The 17,357-nt window shown below is 43.6% G+C and overlaps 1 protein-coding gene across 16 annotated transcripts in view; it reads right to left on the reverse strand.

Moving 5' to 3' along the window:
* The window catches only part of RBFOX2 (RNA binding fox-1 homolog 2), a 176,512-nt gene that overhangs the window by 92,475 nt on the left and 66,680 nt on the right, over positions 1 to 17,357 (reverse strand). The window contains exon 1 of one of the 16 annotated variants that reach the window (XM_074826528.1): positions 7,707 to 7,838. The exons of 14 other annotated variants lie outside the window; for them this stretch is intronic. In XM_074826528.1, coding sequence (XP_074682629.1) covers positions 7,707 to 7,778 — 72 coding nt within the window. In that variant the 5' untranslated portion in view covers positions 7,779 to 7,838. Of the gene's footprint in view, positions 1 to 1,968; positions 2,200 to 7,706; positions 7,839 to 17,357 lie in introns of those variants that run through there. One more of the 16 variants, XM_074826529.1, reaches the window with a different exon arrangement.

A 17,357-nucleotide genomic window follows, 5' to 3' on the forward strand; every position in this document is an offset into this window, starting at 1 on the left:
CAGACTTGATAACACTTGAGGTCTTTGTTGTCTTGGGCTGTAGTGGAGCCTACAAAGCATGGCCAAGTGAAGTAAGTTTGGTGGGCCTCTGCTTCTGCAATGTGCAAATCATGGAACCACTGCCCAATTTACCTTCACCGTTTGCCACCCTCTACTGAGGGAAACCAAAGACTCAAACTGCAGAACATGCTGCTGAAAACAACAGAGAAGCACAAGTAGAGCTGAAGGTTGGAAGCCTGAAGAACATACAGCTCAGAGCCAGGAGAGCATCCCTTCCTACTTACTGCATTTATTCAAAAAGCAACATTCAGAACAGCTCTAGATGCCAATACTTATGAGTTCTCATGCATCACAGGTGCATATACATTGAAATTTCATTACCGTGCTGTAGAAGTAGCGTTCTGAAATAACTATGGGCAAATTCAACTAGTCTGCCTCTGTGGTGCCAGGGCACAGCTTATCATCCTTACCATGCCAAGCAAAGCTCATCACTCCCACCTGAGCACATCTGTGGCACTTTTATACTCTCTTGTGTGTTCACCCAGATGTACATGATAGGTTTTGGTTAGCTCCTATCATTCAAATCCTAGTGGAAAATAAGCTGGAGAACAATGTTTACACAGCAGGCAACAGGACAAAGCCACTGACATCACACTGGTAAGAGCACAGATGAAGAACTAACCTCTAGTTTGACTAAATGGTCTGCATGTACACTTTCAAGTGCTTGGGTTAGTTTAACATTTATAGGACTCATGGAAATGGAGAGAGAAGAGAAATCCACAAGTACTCTGCTTTCAGTGAGCTTCAGGATTTCTCTTCCTTTTTCTTGTGCTACTCCTGTAAATCCCCTTTGCCGCTAGGGTAGAAAGCAAGCACAGCCTTCGATTTTAACATCCCATTACCTGCATTTCTGTGCTGGCTCAAGTTTAGATGGAGTAAACCTGCCAGCTGGATCAAGGCCAGAGGGAGGAAAAAAAAAGTTTTGAGTGCAAAGAACCAATTTATCAGGAACAAATCTTAACAACCGAAAGACACACTTCTGCTGGTGGCTTCTATTCATGTGTGTAATAAAACCCCTGGTACAAGGTAACCTAACAAAATACTCTCTAGTGGCTATCTGATGTATCTCAGGGTAGATAATCTTCAACCACTAGTCTACATTTCACGTTTTCTGGATAAATTTGGTGCCTGTGAGGACAAGGAATGCTGACACTAAATAGCCAAGGACTGTGCAGAGAACATCATCTTTCACTTGGCTCCAAAAGTATTTGAGCCTGACCCACGGCCTCTGGCTTCTCCAAGACTCTACACGCTGGGCCAGCAAATCTCATGTGTGCTCCAAATATAGCCCCCTCCCCCAGCAAAGACTGCAATACAGGCTTTGTCCTGCCTCAGGCGCTCCTCTCAAACCCACCCATTCCTATCGCCCTACAAATCCTTGCTGGACCTCCAAAAGCGAAAAGGTGACAAACAAGACTTTGTTGAAGGTTTTGTGGGTGGCTTCAGAGAAGGGAGGAGGAAAAACATCAGTGAGGAGCTGCTCTGGTGGCTCACCATCCCTGCAGGACAGACTGCAGTCACACGTACAAGTCACATGCGCCCAGACAATGCAGTAAGGCACACACCACCACACTAGTTTGCAGAACATGGCATTGCTGTCAGCTCAATCCCCCCTAAAAAAAAAAAAAAACCAAAAACAAAAACAAAACACCCACCCAAAAATGCAAACCAAAACACACAAGTCTCAAACAAGACAGACCTTGGAGTTAAAGTGTCAAACAGTACTGTTCATGTGCAGGAGCCTCAAAGCCTCCAAGGCTGCCAAGGCCTGGGACACACTAAGCCAATGAGCCCAGCACGGAAGCAGTGTCCTTCTACAAAACCAACACATAAGCTCCAGTTCTGCCCAAAGAATGTATAGGGCAAACACCAAGACTTCTATAAAGTCGCCGCTGTCATATTGCTTACCTGGATGACTGGGTACTGGTAATCCATACAATACACACCATACATAGCCAAAGATCCTCCAGCTAAAGGCCAAATGGACACAGGACTGGAAGCTTCAAGCCTGAGTCTCTCTGTCTTTCAGCCTTGTAGGAAGGACTCTGGCAGCCCTGCGCAGTGCTTAGCTCTGGCCTCTGGGGCCACTCAGGTTGACACTAGCTCAGCTGAAAATAAAAAGGAGCTGCCTGGCTCGGCTGGGCTCAGCCCCTCTCTTCTGGGATCCAGCAAGGCAGCACTCAACCATAGGCGGCAGAGGCTCCTAAAATTAGAAATCCCCTACTGAAAACGGCCCTGCAAGCCTCAACTGAGGAGCGTCCTGCAACTCCCGGGCATCAGAGCAACTGCCGGTAAGAGGGGGACACAGGACCTTCACAGACAGCGTTGCCGGGGAGAGGAGGAAGCAAACAGCATTTAGGATTGGAAAAGAGCATATGTTCTGGGCTCTAGGTGCGTCAGAGGGAACGCTCCCAATCCAGGACAGGGAAAAACATATGGGACTGTTCTTCCCCCACCCCCATACCCTTCTTGCTGTCCTCGGCAGGGACAGGTGCTGGGATTAGCATAGCAAAACCCTTTGGTGTCACGGAGGGAGAGAGATCGGAGAAGCCACACTGATATCTCACGCTGAAGGGATCTCTTTCACGAGGGAGTATGCACCCGTATCATTTAGCGTCTCTCCCTCCCTCCACACTTGAGGCTGGCAGGGACAGCTGCCGGAACTGGGGCTGGTGGGGGGAGCTGGGCCCCACGATGGCCCCCACCACCCCAACCTTGGGCTGGTGGGTTGCCCCCCTCAGCTGTTCCAGTCAAACTGGGGGTGGAGGGCAGAGGATTAACTCTGCCACAGGGGACAGAGAGCAGTGGGGAGAAGGGGGCAAGGCTGGGCAGGGCCAGTTGTGACCGTTTTAGGAAGCCTGTCCTCCCTGGGAACAGGGAGGAATTCGCTCCCTGACTGATGGGGACAGATGGGGAGCTGCCCAGACAGAGGCCAGCAGGTTCACCCCACTGGCCCCGCGTGCCGGACGTGTTACTGTACACCCGAGAGCCTGCTGCTGATTCTTAGAAGACACACTGCGGCCAGGGGGCACTGGGGGGGCCTGACCACACATAGCAAATCACATGAGGTTTCACCCATCACTACACCAAACTCCAAACTGTACCAGGTTGACACCAACCCAAACCCAGGCTCTCAAAGAGTTAACAGCCCAAACCCACAAAAGATTCCTACCTTCCTCCAAAGGACAGCGGTGATAAAAACCCTCCCTCCAAGGTTTCAAAAAATAAGGATGTTACAGTGATCAAACCCAAGACAGGCAATCCAAATTCTGACCTCCCCACTTTAAATGCATACAGTCAGGGTTTTTTGCATTTCTAATCCTTAATTTTTCTGTAGCACTGCTGTGCACCACTAAACATCTACTTCAGCCTAGCTCTGGGGTAACTGCCTTTCCATCATTACTGACAATCTTCTCCCCCTCATAAAGAGTTAAATTTAATATTTTTTTCTTCCAAGAGCTTAAATGGGTGGATCATTACCTACCACAATTTGCAAAGTGTGCACATTGTAATTGAGGTAAGAGGTGCCTAACCTGCAGCTCTTTGACCCACCCAGCCCCTCTTGGCTCATCCTCTGCTCCTGCTGCCCTTTCTTTCTGAGACGCCTCAGAAAAGGACAGCAAGGAGCTGGGTGAGTGGTTACAGTAGCTGCCGTCCACTCTCATCATCTTTCCTACGGCAACAGGGCTGCTTCTTCCTTACAAAAGGAGCATGGCCCATTTAGGGAGTATAAAGCATGACACTTTCTACATCTAAAAAAAAAAAGCTTCTATACCCATTGTTCCTATGTGAAGATTTGCAGAGAGACAAATTAATTGCCCATAAATGGGAAAGCAGCTATGCTTCTAGATCTCTTCACTGGGGAAAAAGGATGAGGCTCCCACAACGAGCTTCCATCTCATTCTGCCTTTGGCCAGTTTATTTCGCCCCAGACCCAAACTAGCTTTCTGGAGCTCACATTATGCCCTCCTCCTCCTGACCTTCTGAGGGCTGTTCGGCCATCTCTCAGCACTCCCCTGCAAGACCGCTTTGGAGCACAGATAGTATCTGGCATCCTATAAATGACCAATACTTCCCCCCCCCTTCCCCTTTCTGTAACTACACATTCAATAGGTGCCTGCCCTTCATTCTTTTGCAAAGCTCATTACTATGCACTCAGGCAATTTAGTATCTCCAATAACATCATTTTATGAAAAGGCATTAATTTATAAAAACCCAAAGTCTTTTCCTCAGCCTGTTCTTGCTACCCCATATTACTGCCCCAGGTTTTAAAACCAAATCCCTAAGTTAAAAAGCTGACATTTATTTCACAATCCAATTCTTGCCGTTTCCTAGTGCAGATATCTTACTACATATAAATAACCATCAAATGGGCAAAACAAAGCAAGGAGGGGAAGCAGGGAGCATTACCTAAGCTCCTCTGTTGTTTTAACTACAGATCCAGATAGAACTGCCATGCTTTAAAGTTTTTGATACAGATTTAACCAGCATTAAGATACTTGGGTGACAGTTCAGTAACAAAGCATCACACCCCCCGTGTCCCACAGAAAATTAAATTACAAAACCTAGTTTTAACTTGTATGCGCCAAGATGGATACAGCAGGACTTTATTGACTAGTAATAAACTACTGAATTTTCTGCAAGGCTGGGGATAATGGCTGGTTTACTACTGCACACTGATGTACAACAAATATTAGTCAAATATAAGATGGCGCTGTACTCCATAATTTTATTTTGATATAAAAGCCCACTACATTACCATATAACCTGCTATGCACATGCATTTCCAGTAACACCAGTTAGGTAACTGTTATAAAATCATAGTCTTGTTCCTGCAAATGCTTAGCCATATGAATAGTTTTGAAATTACAGAAATATTAAGACTGGAAAAGACCTCCTGACACACAGGATCAGATAAACTGCTATCATACAACGTCATCTAATCTCTTCATAAAATTTATCATGCTACATCTTAGAACTGGGTTTTGCAGCTACGCTACCCCAGCCAAAAGGCTGCTCTAGAACAGCACTTCCCAGCAGCAGGGATCTGCGTTCGTCTCCAGCTTAACTTTATTCCTGAGCAATTTCTGTTTATTCTTTGTTCTTGTGCCAGTACCATCCTCTGGCTTAACCATATTTTCTCTATCCCTTACAACTAACCTTCCCCATGTATCCCCTCTCTACCTATGTAAACAAGCAGCTGTTCCAGTCTTTCGTCACATAACAGGTTTGCTATTCTCCAATCTCCAGAAGCCCTTTCTTGCACCTGATCTAGCCTGTGCTTTTTTTAATTACTCAGAACAGCATTGTTAGCTCCTAATCCGTTTCACAATTCCAGCACTAAACTGCATCTTCTCTAGCCTCATTAGTACTTTCTTCTGTAGCACCACACCAGACACTGTAAGACCCATCTACAGTAAGACACATCATCCCATTAAGAAAAATGCATGTTACCTAGTTAAGAAAATTGGTTATCTTAAAAACAGATAGGCTGATATGGCATAACCCTATTTTGATGGATTTGTGTTGCCTTTTATCACATTTTTCATTTGTGTCCAAACCTTCAATTAATATTTTTGTATCCACATACAGCTGAGGTTGGACCAACAGGCCTGTACTTACTCAAATCACCCCCCATCACCAATAGGGCTATTATGCTTTCTGTTCTCCAAACATATATCACTCCTGATTTGATAGATTAAGACTTTCATCAGATCTGCAACTTCATGAAACAGTTCTTTGACTTTCAGGAATAGGTATCACCCTTCCCTAGACAATCCTGCCCAGCCTGCATCAACTAGGGTCTTTGAAGTGTCCAACGTGATTGCTTCTACAGTAGGTTCATGTCCCTCACCCATCCTGTCCTCGCTCCCATGATCAATTCTACCTTCAACAGCAAGAAAAAAAGATTTGTTCAATTCTGTGATCACAACAAGAGTATCCTCATCAACTACCCTAACCCCAACACATAGTGGTTATCTTCCCTTCTCTCTAATTGTATTTTGAGAAACTGTCACCCATTCCCTTAGCAACATTTGTAAGGTTTAACTCAGCCTGATTTTCAGCAGTTCTCATTTTATCCCTTCTGACTTTAAAGGCACAGCAATCTTTGCTAATAAATTCTCTTTTTGCACCTAACAGCCTTTATAAGGTGATTATGCCTCCAGTTAGGCTGAAGTTTCTTCTTACAATTTTTTTCCTCTTTGCTTGTATCATCAAGAATTTGCATCCAAAGTACTTCTAACAAAAAAAACCACCAGCAAAAAAACCCCCAAACCCAAGACACACACTTCAACATTCAAGTCTGAGTTTTTGATCCATTTCACTGACCTCATTAAATATTTTGCTTCATGTATCAAAACTTGTATTATGATTACCCCACCTTTGGGTGGAGACATGGAGGGTTCTAAACCACTTGTTTTCCTGTAATTCACTCACTGTATCAACAACAGGTTGCTACAGTGATGAAATCTTTTGACCCTATTATTATTAGCAGCATTTGTTCTCCAAGCTATACCTGAGAAATTAAAAGTTTCTCATACTAATATTTGTCTCTCTAATGGCACTGGGAATAATATAATTTCAGAGCCGCAAGTTTGTATCCAAATCCAATCCTATGAGGGATTACAGCAGACTCACAGTACTCCCTCTGGGACCTCTTTTACCATTCTTCCCCACAGCAATTTTGACCAGAAACAGATCCTGCGTTATCGGTATTACTCTTCTTTCTTCTTGACAGTCTATTGCATACAATACAGCCTATCACCTTTTACATCTACCCTTATCTGAACCACACATAATCTTGAATGCATGTTAAAGCCATGATTACTATTCTTGCAGATTGATATTATCCCTATAATATCCAGTTTCATGTTCTGCACCAGTAGCTCTGGTTCCTCTGCTTGTTATTTCTAATGCCAGCAGCCTGACAAAAACCCTGATATATTTGTGCATTTACGAATCACACAGCTCCCAGCTCCCTCAACTAAAAGTATCACCCATCTAGTTACTGCTGAATTTTATTATTCTTTTCATAACATTGAATTTTATTGTTTTCCATCTCCTACCTACACATTGCTTTGCCCAGAGATACTGTTTTACATGCTAGCAGCATTTACCTAATTTTCCTCTTTCGGTATACTAAGCAAGGCATGGAGACTACACAAGTTTTTGCCAATGTTCTCAAAACCCAGTATTTTGCTTCACATGCACTACTCTTTGATGTCTGCAGACTGAGGTACATTTTTGGAAATGCAAGACCACAGCCCTGGGCTTTGCTTTGCCTGCTTTCTTCAGACTGCTTATAACAAGCATGCTAAGTCACAATTACGAGTACAGCTATAAGAACATAAGCTAGCTATAGTCTCCCTATGCTTGACGTGCAACCATGGTAGTTCCAGACATTTTTCATGTACATTTTTTTAAATTGCTAAAAACTGTGGTACTGTGGGGACACAGTAATACAGCATGGAGTCTGAGATATTTCCATACTGCACAGTCATTACACCACATTGATCTTTACTAAGGAAATTACACCAACAGTTTCATTTTATAAACTGAATTTATAAAATCTTTAGTATAATTCTCTGTTCTCCAGACAAATTAATCCAAGCCTTATCTAGTTACTCCCACTAAAGAGCTCTTACCTCCGCTGATTCTAACTCTTCATCGCTAGAAGCCTGGCTGATGCTCTTCCTCTCACCCACCAAAAATGGCATCTTTAACAATTAGCCAATCACTACATCTGCTAAACTGGGTCATCAGGGATCTGATGAGCAGCTTACAATATGTCTCTGCTTTTTAAAGACTGATGTAAATGTAGGAAACATGCCAGCAAGCAAGGATGCATTTTCTGGCTGGGTATGTACTGATTTCCATAGCAGCTAAATAGATCAAGCAGCTCAGCCAGCTCTTACTGGTGTTAGACAAACAGCACACAGTACCAAGATTACACCTTTAGAGCTGCAAGAGATTCTCATTTTGCACCAAAGCAAGTCCCATGTCCTGAGCACAAAGGTGGCTTTCGCTTACTCCAGGTGAGAATTTATACTGGAAAGTCATCATTCCTCTATAGGGCTACATTTTCTGGGCTGTATTGCTTGGTTGGTTTGAATAGGTATAATATTTTTCAAAAAGCTGAATTATATTTTTCTTCCCAGTTTTAATATAAACAACTACTAGAAAAATTATGTATAGTCTAGTTGTTATTTTGACCCTTAAATCATTAGAGATTCAAGTGGGGAGGACACAAACGTAGGCAGAGCATGCACAGGAAAGCTCAATATTCCGAAATGGCAAACAGAAGCAAGGATGATGACAAATAGGTGACTGCATAAATTGTTTTTCCTCACATCTCTGAAACCTCACAGTTTTACATAGCTGTCCTGATCTCAAGAGCAAGAAGATCTAGTGGTGGATCAGATATGCAGGAGAGCGAATAACTCAGCACAAAACCAGTGCGTAAATTTGCGAGTGAAACATGTTAAGCATGCAAATGCTGAAGATCAGGAACAAGATGCATTAAGCAGAAATGGAACCAGCAGTTCTGGGGCATGTGGAGTAGCAGCAGAAGCAAATGAGAGCATTGGATTAGCGTAATAAGGACAACACTGAAATGAATTTGAACACGTTGGTAAAACCATAGGAGTCACTGCTTCCCTGAACTCGGTCTGACTAGTTAGTGCTACTGATTCCTCATGTTCATTAGGATTAATGTTCCTAAAACACATTAGCACAAATGAAATTACCAAAAATACACTTTGAATCCAAGGAAACTAAAATCCCTTTGGCAAAAGGCCTAAGAAGCCCAAAGCCAGAGAATGCAGCAAATACCAGGTTACATGTAGCAGAGAAGATAGCCCCATCACACCCACTGCTTCTGCCAAGGAAATACCTCAGGCAGACAATGGAACCTCAGTCATCATACATTCCAGTTTTCATGGATAAAATTCATGATTTCAAGAAAATTTAAGAGAGAAAAATGCCACAGACAATATTTAATAAAATGGAAGCTCTGAAACAGCTCCTGGTCATGTTCTTTCCCCTCAAAGCACTGGAGATGTCCCTTTTCAATCTTCTTCTGCGACACATTCTCCATTTGCGAGGCAATTTACTTACGAGTGATGAAGTTTGTTTGCATCTGCCTCTACCACTCTAAACACTCCCCAGCCAAGCTCTGTAGCCCTGAAACTGATCTGAAGTGGTTTAACAGCTAGGCACTGTGCACACTCTAAACTATGGACATAAGATACCTGGATCCTGTTACCATCCACAGCTCTTCACTGCATCATCTATGTACAGCTATTAATGGTTTGTCTAGAACAGAAAACTTGCACAGTTTTAAAACACAATTACAAATACACAAATAGCATAAAAGGACAGGTCAGAATTAAGAATAATTATTTCTTAAGTACTTTCAAAGCCCCAACAAATTCTGCTTTAGGGAAGGACACAGAAAAGGGAGGGAGAGCAAGGACACCACATCGGTCTGCTAAAGCAGCATATTGCAAGACCTCTGTTTGCTGGACAACTGGCTTTTTTCTGTTTTGTTGAGCTTTCTTACAGTTACCCAGTAGAACAGTAGCATTAACAAACTCCAGAAACCTACAAGCCAAAACAGGACTCATGAAATCACAAGCCTGTATCTTCCTCAATCAGAAACCAAGCTCTCTGAGCACCCAATCCACACAGTCATGGCTGTCAAGAGACAAAGACTCTTGGTGAAACTGCAGGACAGTAGACCCTTGATCCTGAAGTTAGACCTGTGTAGGCAGAGTCTTCCTGAAGTTGGAAGTACAGATGCTACCCACAGAATTTCAGCTGCTGGACAAGGACCCAGAGTCAATTCAGGCAAAACTCTGTCTGCCTAAAGTCTGTCTCTGAAATTATTACAAAGGAAAAATGTAAGGCAGCGATGAACGCTCATCTGAAGTTTGAAAAATCCTCTGTCAAAAGACTGTGCTCCAGAACCAGGGTTTTATGCACAACGCTAGCTAATGAGCTGGCTCCCAGGAAGGCAGCTTTAACAGAACAATAAGTAACTCACAAAAATATATTAGTGATTAAGTTGCAAAATAAAGCTGGCAACAGTCTGGATATACCACCAGCATACAGAAGACACAACTTCAATTTTCATTTCCATCCCAACACATCGCTTTACATGCACTACAAAACAGGTTTTAATTATGCTATCTTGAGAAAACTTCAACACACCTGAGTACAACACACAAAAAGTCCAAAAGGAGCTTCTAAAACCAGACAGGCTCTATTGTCTTAGTTATTACCAGAGGCAGAGTATAAAGGGGGAAAAGAAAGTATACACAGATTTTCCAGGAAAAAAAAAAAGAATCAATGTGTTCGGTCTGGGCCTTCTTTCAAGGAGAACTCTAAGTGCTTGGCACTGCTTAGGGAAGAAAGTAAGTGTATTTCTGGGCTAAGCCATTTGGCAAAGAAGGTCGTCGTAGCACAGCTTTCTTTTGGAACCACTTGTATATGCACTGATCTTAGTAATGCTACATGTCCATCAAAATGCTTTTTGCCTATTACATGGAGGGGAAAAAAAAAAAAAAAAAAAAGGTGTCCAGATGCTGAATTTCAGTATCAAAGAAGAGAAGGAGTTTTCTCTTGGTAGTTTAGACATTACATGACAGCCATGCTGCCTTTCTATATTCCTTTGGGGTAGTGGAGAAAGGGGAAACAAAGAGAACAGAGTGGAAGCAGTTTTCTTTCATGACAGAGGCTGCTAGATCTATCAGCTAGCTCCAGAACCTCAGTCAGAGAAAAGCTTTGCCCATTTTGTCTCTCATACTCCCACTTGGTTTTTCACTTAACAAGCAGCAGTAGTTCAATTAGCTGATCCTTAAGGGGACAACAGGGAGATCCAAAAAAGAAAGACTTGACTCTTCTATGAAATACAGCAGCTTAACCAGATCTATGCTAAGCCTACAAAAATTAAGGTTAATTCCTTAATTAAATAACTATCTTCCTAAGAATAAATATTATTTAAAGTCACCAGATGGTAGTATCAGAGGTACTCTCACCAAGTATTTTTAATTGAATGAATCACAAACTAGGGCTGGACCACACTGGCAATTTCCCCTGCAGCATAAGTATAGTTACACTGTTATTTCAGCCCCACCAGTGAGTCGCCTCGGCTGTTGGTGACACCACATGCATTTGCAGTCTATCCCAGCAAATGCTTGCAGGATAAAACACTTTCGCCAAGGGTCAGAGCTAACACGTTTTACCTTGCCTTTGTCTTGGACGAAGGGAGCACGTGGTCCACTATCACAAAGGACCTCAGTACCTGGCCATGTCTTACTCATCTAGCTGAGCGCTCATTCCCTAACGGACACAGTTTTTGGTATGGATTTTCCTCCCCACCTCACCTCCCAGCTTATCAAATTGCTTCCACGTGACAAACTAAAATAGAAAAAGGTACTTGTTCCAAGTTAAAGAGTGTCAGCACAATAAATTACGCTAGTATCAACTGAAGTTTATCCCTACCTTAAAGTGGCATGGCTCCCCAGCTACACAAACAAAAGCAGAATCTGGGGGAAAGGTTTCCTTGGGCAGCATTTTGTTCTACTGACACAGGAGCAAAGGCATTCCCTGCCCAACTTGGTTCAACCAGAACAGCAGAGCAGCTGCCCCTACACTGTATCCATGCAAGCCAGAGACAAAACATGTCAAAAATATTAAACTAAACTCTTAATTGAATGGAAGAGAGAAATAAACAGGCAACACAGTCAGCATGAGATAGCTGCATTACTGGCAGTAACTGAGGAATTTGAGAACATCATGCAGGCTGCTGCAACAGCAGGTCACCAAATAAATCTCAGGAAATCATTTGGAAACAGTTCCAGTGTGGCAGTACACAGAATACGACACTTTCAGTGTAAATCTGCAAAGACAATTTCATGATAGAAGAATTACATCTCTCCGTTAAGTTCTGCAGGCCTCAGTTCAAAATCTTGCTCGCCTGATAAGCTTCAGATGATGAATCCTGCTCTTTCCCCCATTCCCATTTAAAAAAAAAAAATAACCCCACACTCCGGCAGCTCGAAAGAGATGCAAGAGCAAAATACCAGAAGTACTGCAGTTAAGAGATCAGTGCATTTGCTGAGTGCACAGAAAGGATCCAGAAATAGCACGCAAAGCTGAGGTTTGGCAAGAACGACGCAGTTTGCCCTGAAAGAGCAAAGTCAGACACGCTAAATGAATGGTGACAGCAGCAAGTCATGCTTTAATGTCGGGAGTGACCCCAGGGACTACTCTTGTTGGGGCAGAGGTGCTAGTTATTGCTGTGTCCCTCCTCCGGTGGTTTTAGTGGAGCAGTAGAAGGCTGTGGTGGAAAACAGAAGTAGTATGTTGAGACTATGAGCTCTTAGGCAAGTAGTCATCCTCACATCGCTTTCTGCTTAAGAGTAAAGACAAAAATAGTAAAAGGCAGCAAACTCCTGGATATTGTTTGGTTGGGGTTTTTTTGAAACCTACCTATTTCTGAGAAAGCAGAAGTGATAGAATTCTGGAAATCTTTTTCTTCTCACAAAGTCCCGAGATGTGGGCACATAAGCTAACTGCTACCCACACTTCTCCCCAAGAGCCAAGAGGACAGAATAAAGCCTTGACATGGCTCAGTTCAAAAGCCTTTCCTTGCAGGCTAGCTTCAACTCCCAGCAACTTCTAAAACAAGCCACAGCAACTGACCCCCAGACAACCACCACCAAGGGCTTTCTCCTGTTGTACCATCTGCACAATCAAGATACCTGCTCCTTTCAGCAGCTTTCTATGACCTCTACAGAAAAATTCACACATGTTCATTCAACCCCAATTTGCCACTATCTGCATCCTCTGTCCCAAAACCAGGAAGCCGTAAAATGACTTCCATGAAAACCCTTATCTCTGTTTTCCGTCACTATCAAGAAATTCCCACCAAAGACTTGGCTCATGTTCTCTGCATGTCTCTCCAGCTACTCTCACTTCATGGTAACAGGACTACCAATGCAAAAATTAACTTCAACACCTCTGCATTATCAGCGTGGATATCAGCAGCACTCAAACTTCAGCCTCTATGGCTTTACGGGTCTCTTAGCATGAATTTAAAAGAACCACTTATCTCAGGCTAGAGATTTGTGCGTAGGCCGGAGTTGAAGTAGGGCAATACTTAAGCTGCATCTCAAACTCACATTGTAATGAAGCAAAAGCTGCAACTTCAAGCTCTGAAGGGACACAGCAGGCACACCTCCTGCAACTGCTCTGAATTAGATAGCTTCTGAGAAACTGGTGTGAGTCTTGAAAATCTAATACAGCTTGACAGTCTGCAACTGAACTGCTTTAGCAGGCAGGTTAAGCTGCAGCATCCTCTTTCATGTACATTACCAGGCCCTCCATATGGTGCTAGGAATAAGACCCTTTTCTGCAGCAGAGAAACATGGTAGATGTGCAAACCCTGCACGAAGCAAACTTCAGAATGGCAGATTGCCAAAAGCATCGCTGGACAAAATGAAGAAAAACCGTCACTGCCACCCAACTGCCCCAGATTGTCTGCAATAGAACAGGAAAATACACAACCGCCATCAAGATGAAAACAAAGAAAATGACAGCCACATAAAAAAACCACCCCACGCTTTCTTCACATTCTGTTCCTGACTTACCTTCTCTACAATTATGGGACAGATCTAATAACAGCCCCTAGAAATCCAGCTGTCACATTTTGATAGTTCACTGATTGCCCACTTAGATCTAATTACCTCAGTCAGTCCACATCCTAAAACCTCACGTGGGCATGGCCATTCCTCAGCCTTGCCCCACTAGAAGTCTGGAGAGTGGAAGCAAGAGCAACACTAGGATGATCAGATTTTTTTGGAGCCACCAAGGTCAAAGTATAGGGACAAGAAGAAGGGAAACAGCTGCTCTAGAGATGGAGACAACAGAATCCTTAAAAACCTAGATAAATAATTAAACGAACTAATGAGCCATAGTTGGCAAAGAAACCACAGGTCAAGGAAGATACAATTCCTCAGTGGGGGGAAGAGGTGAAGAAGGGAAGAAACTCTCCCATGTCAGGGCAGAGAGGGACCAAGTTAGCAGCTCCATATCAGAGCTGTGTCAAGGAAGCTAGAGAGAAAGGGACATACCAAGAGAAGAGGTGATTTATTCTGGAATTTCAAGGCTGGAATAAGCAATAGAAGATGAACAAAAGAGAATGTCTGTGGTGGATCGGAACAGGAGACAGGAGTGGGATGGCAATGCCACAGGGTTTGTTTTGTTATTGAGTTTGTTTGTTTTAAAAGGAAGTTAATAGAAAAACACCAGCAGCTTAAAATGCTCCAAGCATACAGCCTGCCACTCCTCCTAGGTTATGACAAAAATTCCTGCCCTGCAATGAGAAGAGCTTCTTAGGATCCAGCAGCCCTCTGACTTTTCACCCCCAGCTGGGGGGTGGAGGGGGTTCCCATATCAGCAGCTCAGCAGCATGGAGCTCCCCACGCTGGCACCGTCCACCTGCCCAATTCAGACCTGTAATCTCCCTCGACTTTGATTTAATGCAGCAATTACTAGTAATGTGGTTTGAAGGAGATAAATGCCCAGTACAGGGCTGGCTGGCACTGACGCTCATTCCGCTCATGATGCGAGAACAGTTTTAATTAAAATCCCCTTTATGATAAAGGAGCTGCTTGACTGGATGTTTCTGTGCAGCCCTGATACGGAACCTCCTCCAAAGCGGATTAGAAATCAAAGTTTCCCCCTTCTCGCTATTGGCAACACACAAAAATAGGGAACACAGCCACCATGTCACCCCTCTGCAATTTCCTTAACCCTAGAATTGCCAGGGAAATGCCCACATTTCCTTAAAAGCAATTGCCACCTCTTGTCATGGGCCTAAGTATTTTCCAAAAAACTAAGCACGAGGGCTACTTTAATTAGAATAAACGCATCCAGAGGGCTCACCCTCCATGATCCAAAACCATTTTCCCCTCCATCTGGTTTAAAAAGGAATCAGCTTGGTTACTTCTATGGCAGACCCATCCCTACAGCCTGCATTCTGGCAAGGAGGGAAATCAGACCCGTGGTGCTCTGGCAAGGAAGTCAGGATCTGGCTGAAAGGCTGAAAAAGCAGAAGCCTCTGCTGGGGGAGGCAAAGCAGCATGGACAGGGAAGAGGGAAGGAGCAGCACAGCAAGATAAAGGCATAAAATTTGGCAGAGCGGTCAGGATCCCAGCAGAGACATGTTCCAGAAATGATCTGTCAGCTCTTGATCGAGTTACAGCAAACGTAGGTGCAATTTTGGGTTGGTTTTCTTCTTTACAGTATAGGAAATACCACAGATGAATACATTAAGCACAGATCGTTTCTATTATTGCAAGTGCCAGGAGCAGATTGTCACAGTGAGAAATTGGCCTTGTGCATTACACAGAAAAGGCAGCACTAGGTTTGGAGGCAGTGCAATGTGAAGATAAAGAGCCTCAAGTCTGAATGCACATTATTCCTCTCCTTAAGCCACTGAACACACATAAACATAAAAAGGCTGATTCAAGCAGTTGAATTTCTCTGTGACCTTCAGAATCTATCTGTGGACCATGGGACTACCCAAGCCTTGTCTCAGGACCCCCCCTTTTCAGATTGTTTGCCTCATCACCCTAGGAGTGCTCCATATTCCCTGACACCGTCTTCTCCTCAGTGCCAGAGTCAATGGGATTTTGTTCCAAAAAAAACTTTTTCTTATTTTAAAGAAAGCAATTTGAAAGTGGCCCTCATGTTCCATGATTCTCCAGCCCCTTCAGACTGCACAATAGCAAGCAACAGATGAAAAAAATAAAAATCCTGAATGGAACCAGGAGGGATTCGGCACAACAGCATGACTAGCTGACTCCACACAAGTCTGAAGCAGCAGACACCAGACCACCAAACACTGATGTGGCACCACTGTAACAGTGAAACCAGCCTTCAGGAGCACCTTGCTCCTCAACAGGATGAACACAGGGTAAAAACGCCAGGTCAGAGACATCAATAGGAAGATTTAATGTGGTTTTGTTGGTCCACAAGGGAAAAAAGCGAAAGCAAAAAAGGCCTGGTATAATTAACAAGATTAAAGGGGGATTTAGGATCAGGACAGAAAAGCAAACGGGCCAGATTGATCCTTACAGGATTAAAGCTGGAATCCTACTAAGAGTCCAGTGGTTGAGAGATCAACGCAATGTAATGGGATTAAATCAACATCAGCTTTTGTTTTTACACAACTGAACCCCCAGTGCCCATGATTTTACGGCTTTGGATAAGCAGTAGAAAAGTTGACTGGTACCTACAGACAACTGGTGTGCAGGTCAGCTGGGCACTTCCCCCTTCAGCTCTCTCACAGCAGAAGAGCAATAAGTACTGCCACTTTCAGAAACAAAGGACAAAAAAAAGTGGTTTATAACAAATTGTCCAAACAGTCAAAAAAAGCTGAGGATTTACCAAAGTCCATGTTCCAGCCAGCTCTAAATTAACTGGTATCAAGCGTGATGGGATCACCCCAGGACTGACGGATGGGAAAGCCAGGAGGACAGTCCCAGCTGCATCCAGACATGCTGCCGACAGGCAATTGGATTTTGATATTGTCTCTTGCCTGCAAGGAACAAAGGATGCAGTATACTCTGCAGAACACATCAGCAAACACATTTAAGACAAATTGTCGCATGTCCCCATTGCACAACAATATCCAAGAATTACAAAAGTGAAAAAAGCCTCTTTCAGCATGTATCATTTGCATTACAGCTGGTGCAACACATGCAGGCCAGCTGCACCTCTATTCCCCTGCCCCAAAGTTTCCAAAGCTTGCCGGTAATTTGAGTTGCTAGTGGGGGGCGGGGGGAAGAGGGGAAACAGGACAAGGCACTTGGTTCTTTCTAGATATGTATACTATTTTTAAAGTTTTTATTCTTGTATGAGAGAAAAGCATGCATGTCTAAATGAGAGGGTATCCATGACCACCCTGCTTGGCTGAAGAGGAAAGGGGTGTTTATTGCACACCTGTTCGCAACAGCCAAACAGCTGCACTGGAGAGCAACGTTCCCCATGCAAGGAAAAAGCGTTAAAACATCTCACATTTCTACAGCACTTCTGAATCCTAAAGGTGTTTAAAAACAGCAGTTACACATACACTATATACACTCCAGCAAAGTTCCTGCTGCAGAAGAAAAACTTCCCCAACACTACAATTTTAAAATGCAGATACTGCCCTTTTCTTAAGAGATGCCACAATCAATAGCCTCACCTATGCTGAATGTGCTTCTCCTTTTCAGCTGGTTGGATGA

The sequence above is a fragment of the Strix aluco genome, chromosome 5 (assembly GCF_031877795.1).
Source record: "Strix aluco isolate bStrAlu1 chromosome 5, bStrAlu1.hap1, whole genome shotgun sequence".
Taxonomy (NCBI): domain Eukaryota; kingdom Metazoa; phylum Chordata; class Aves; order Strigiformes; family Strigidae; genus Strix; species Strix aluco.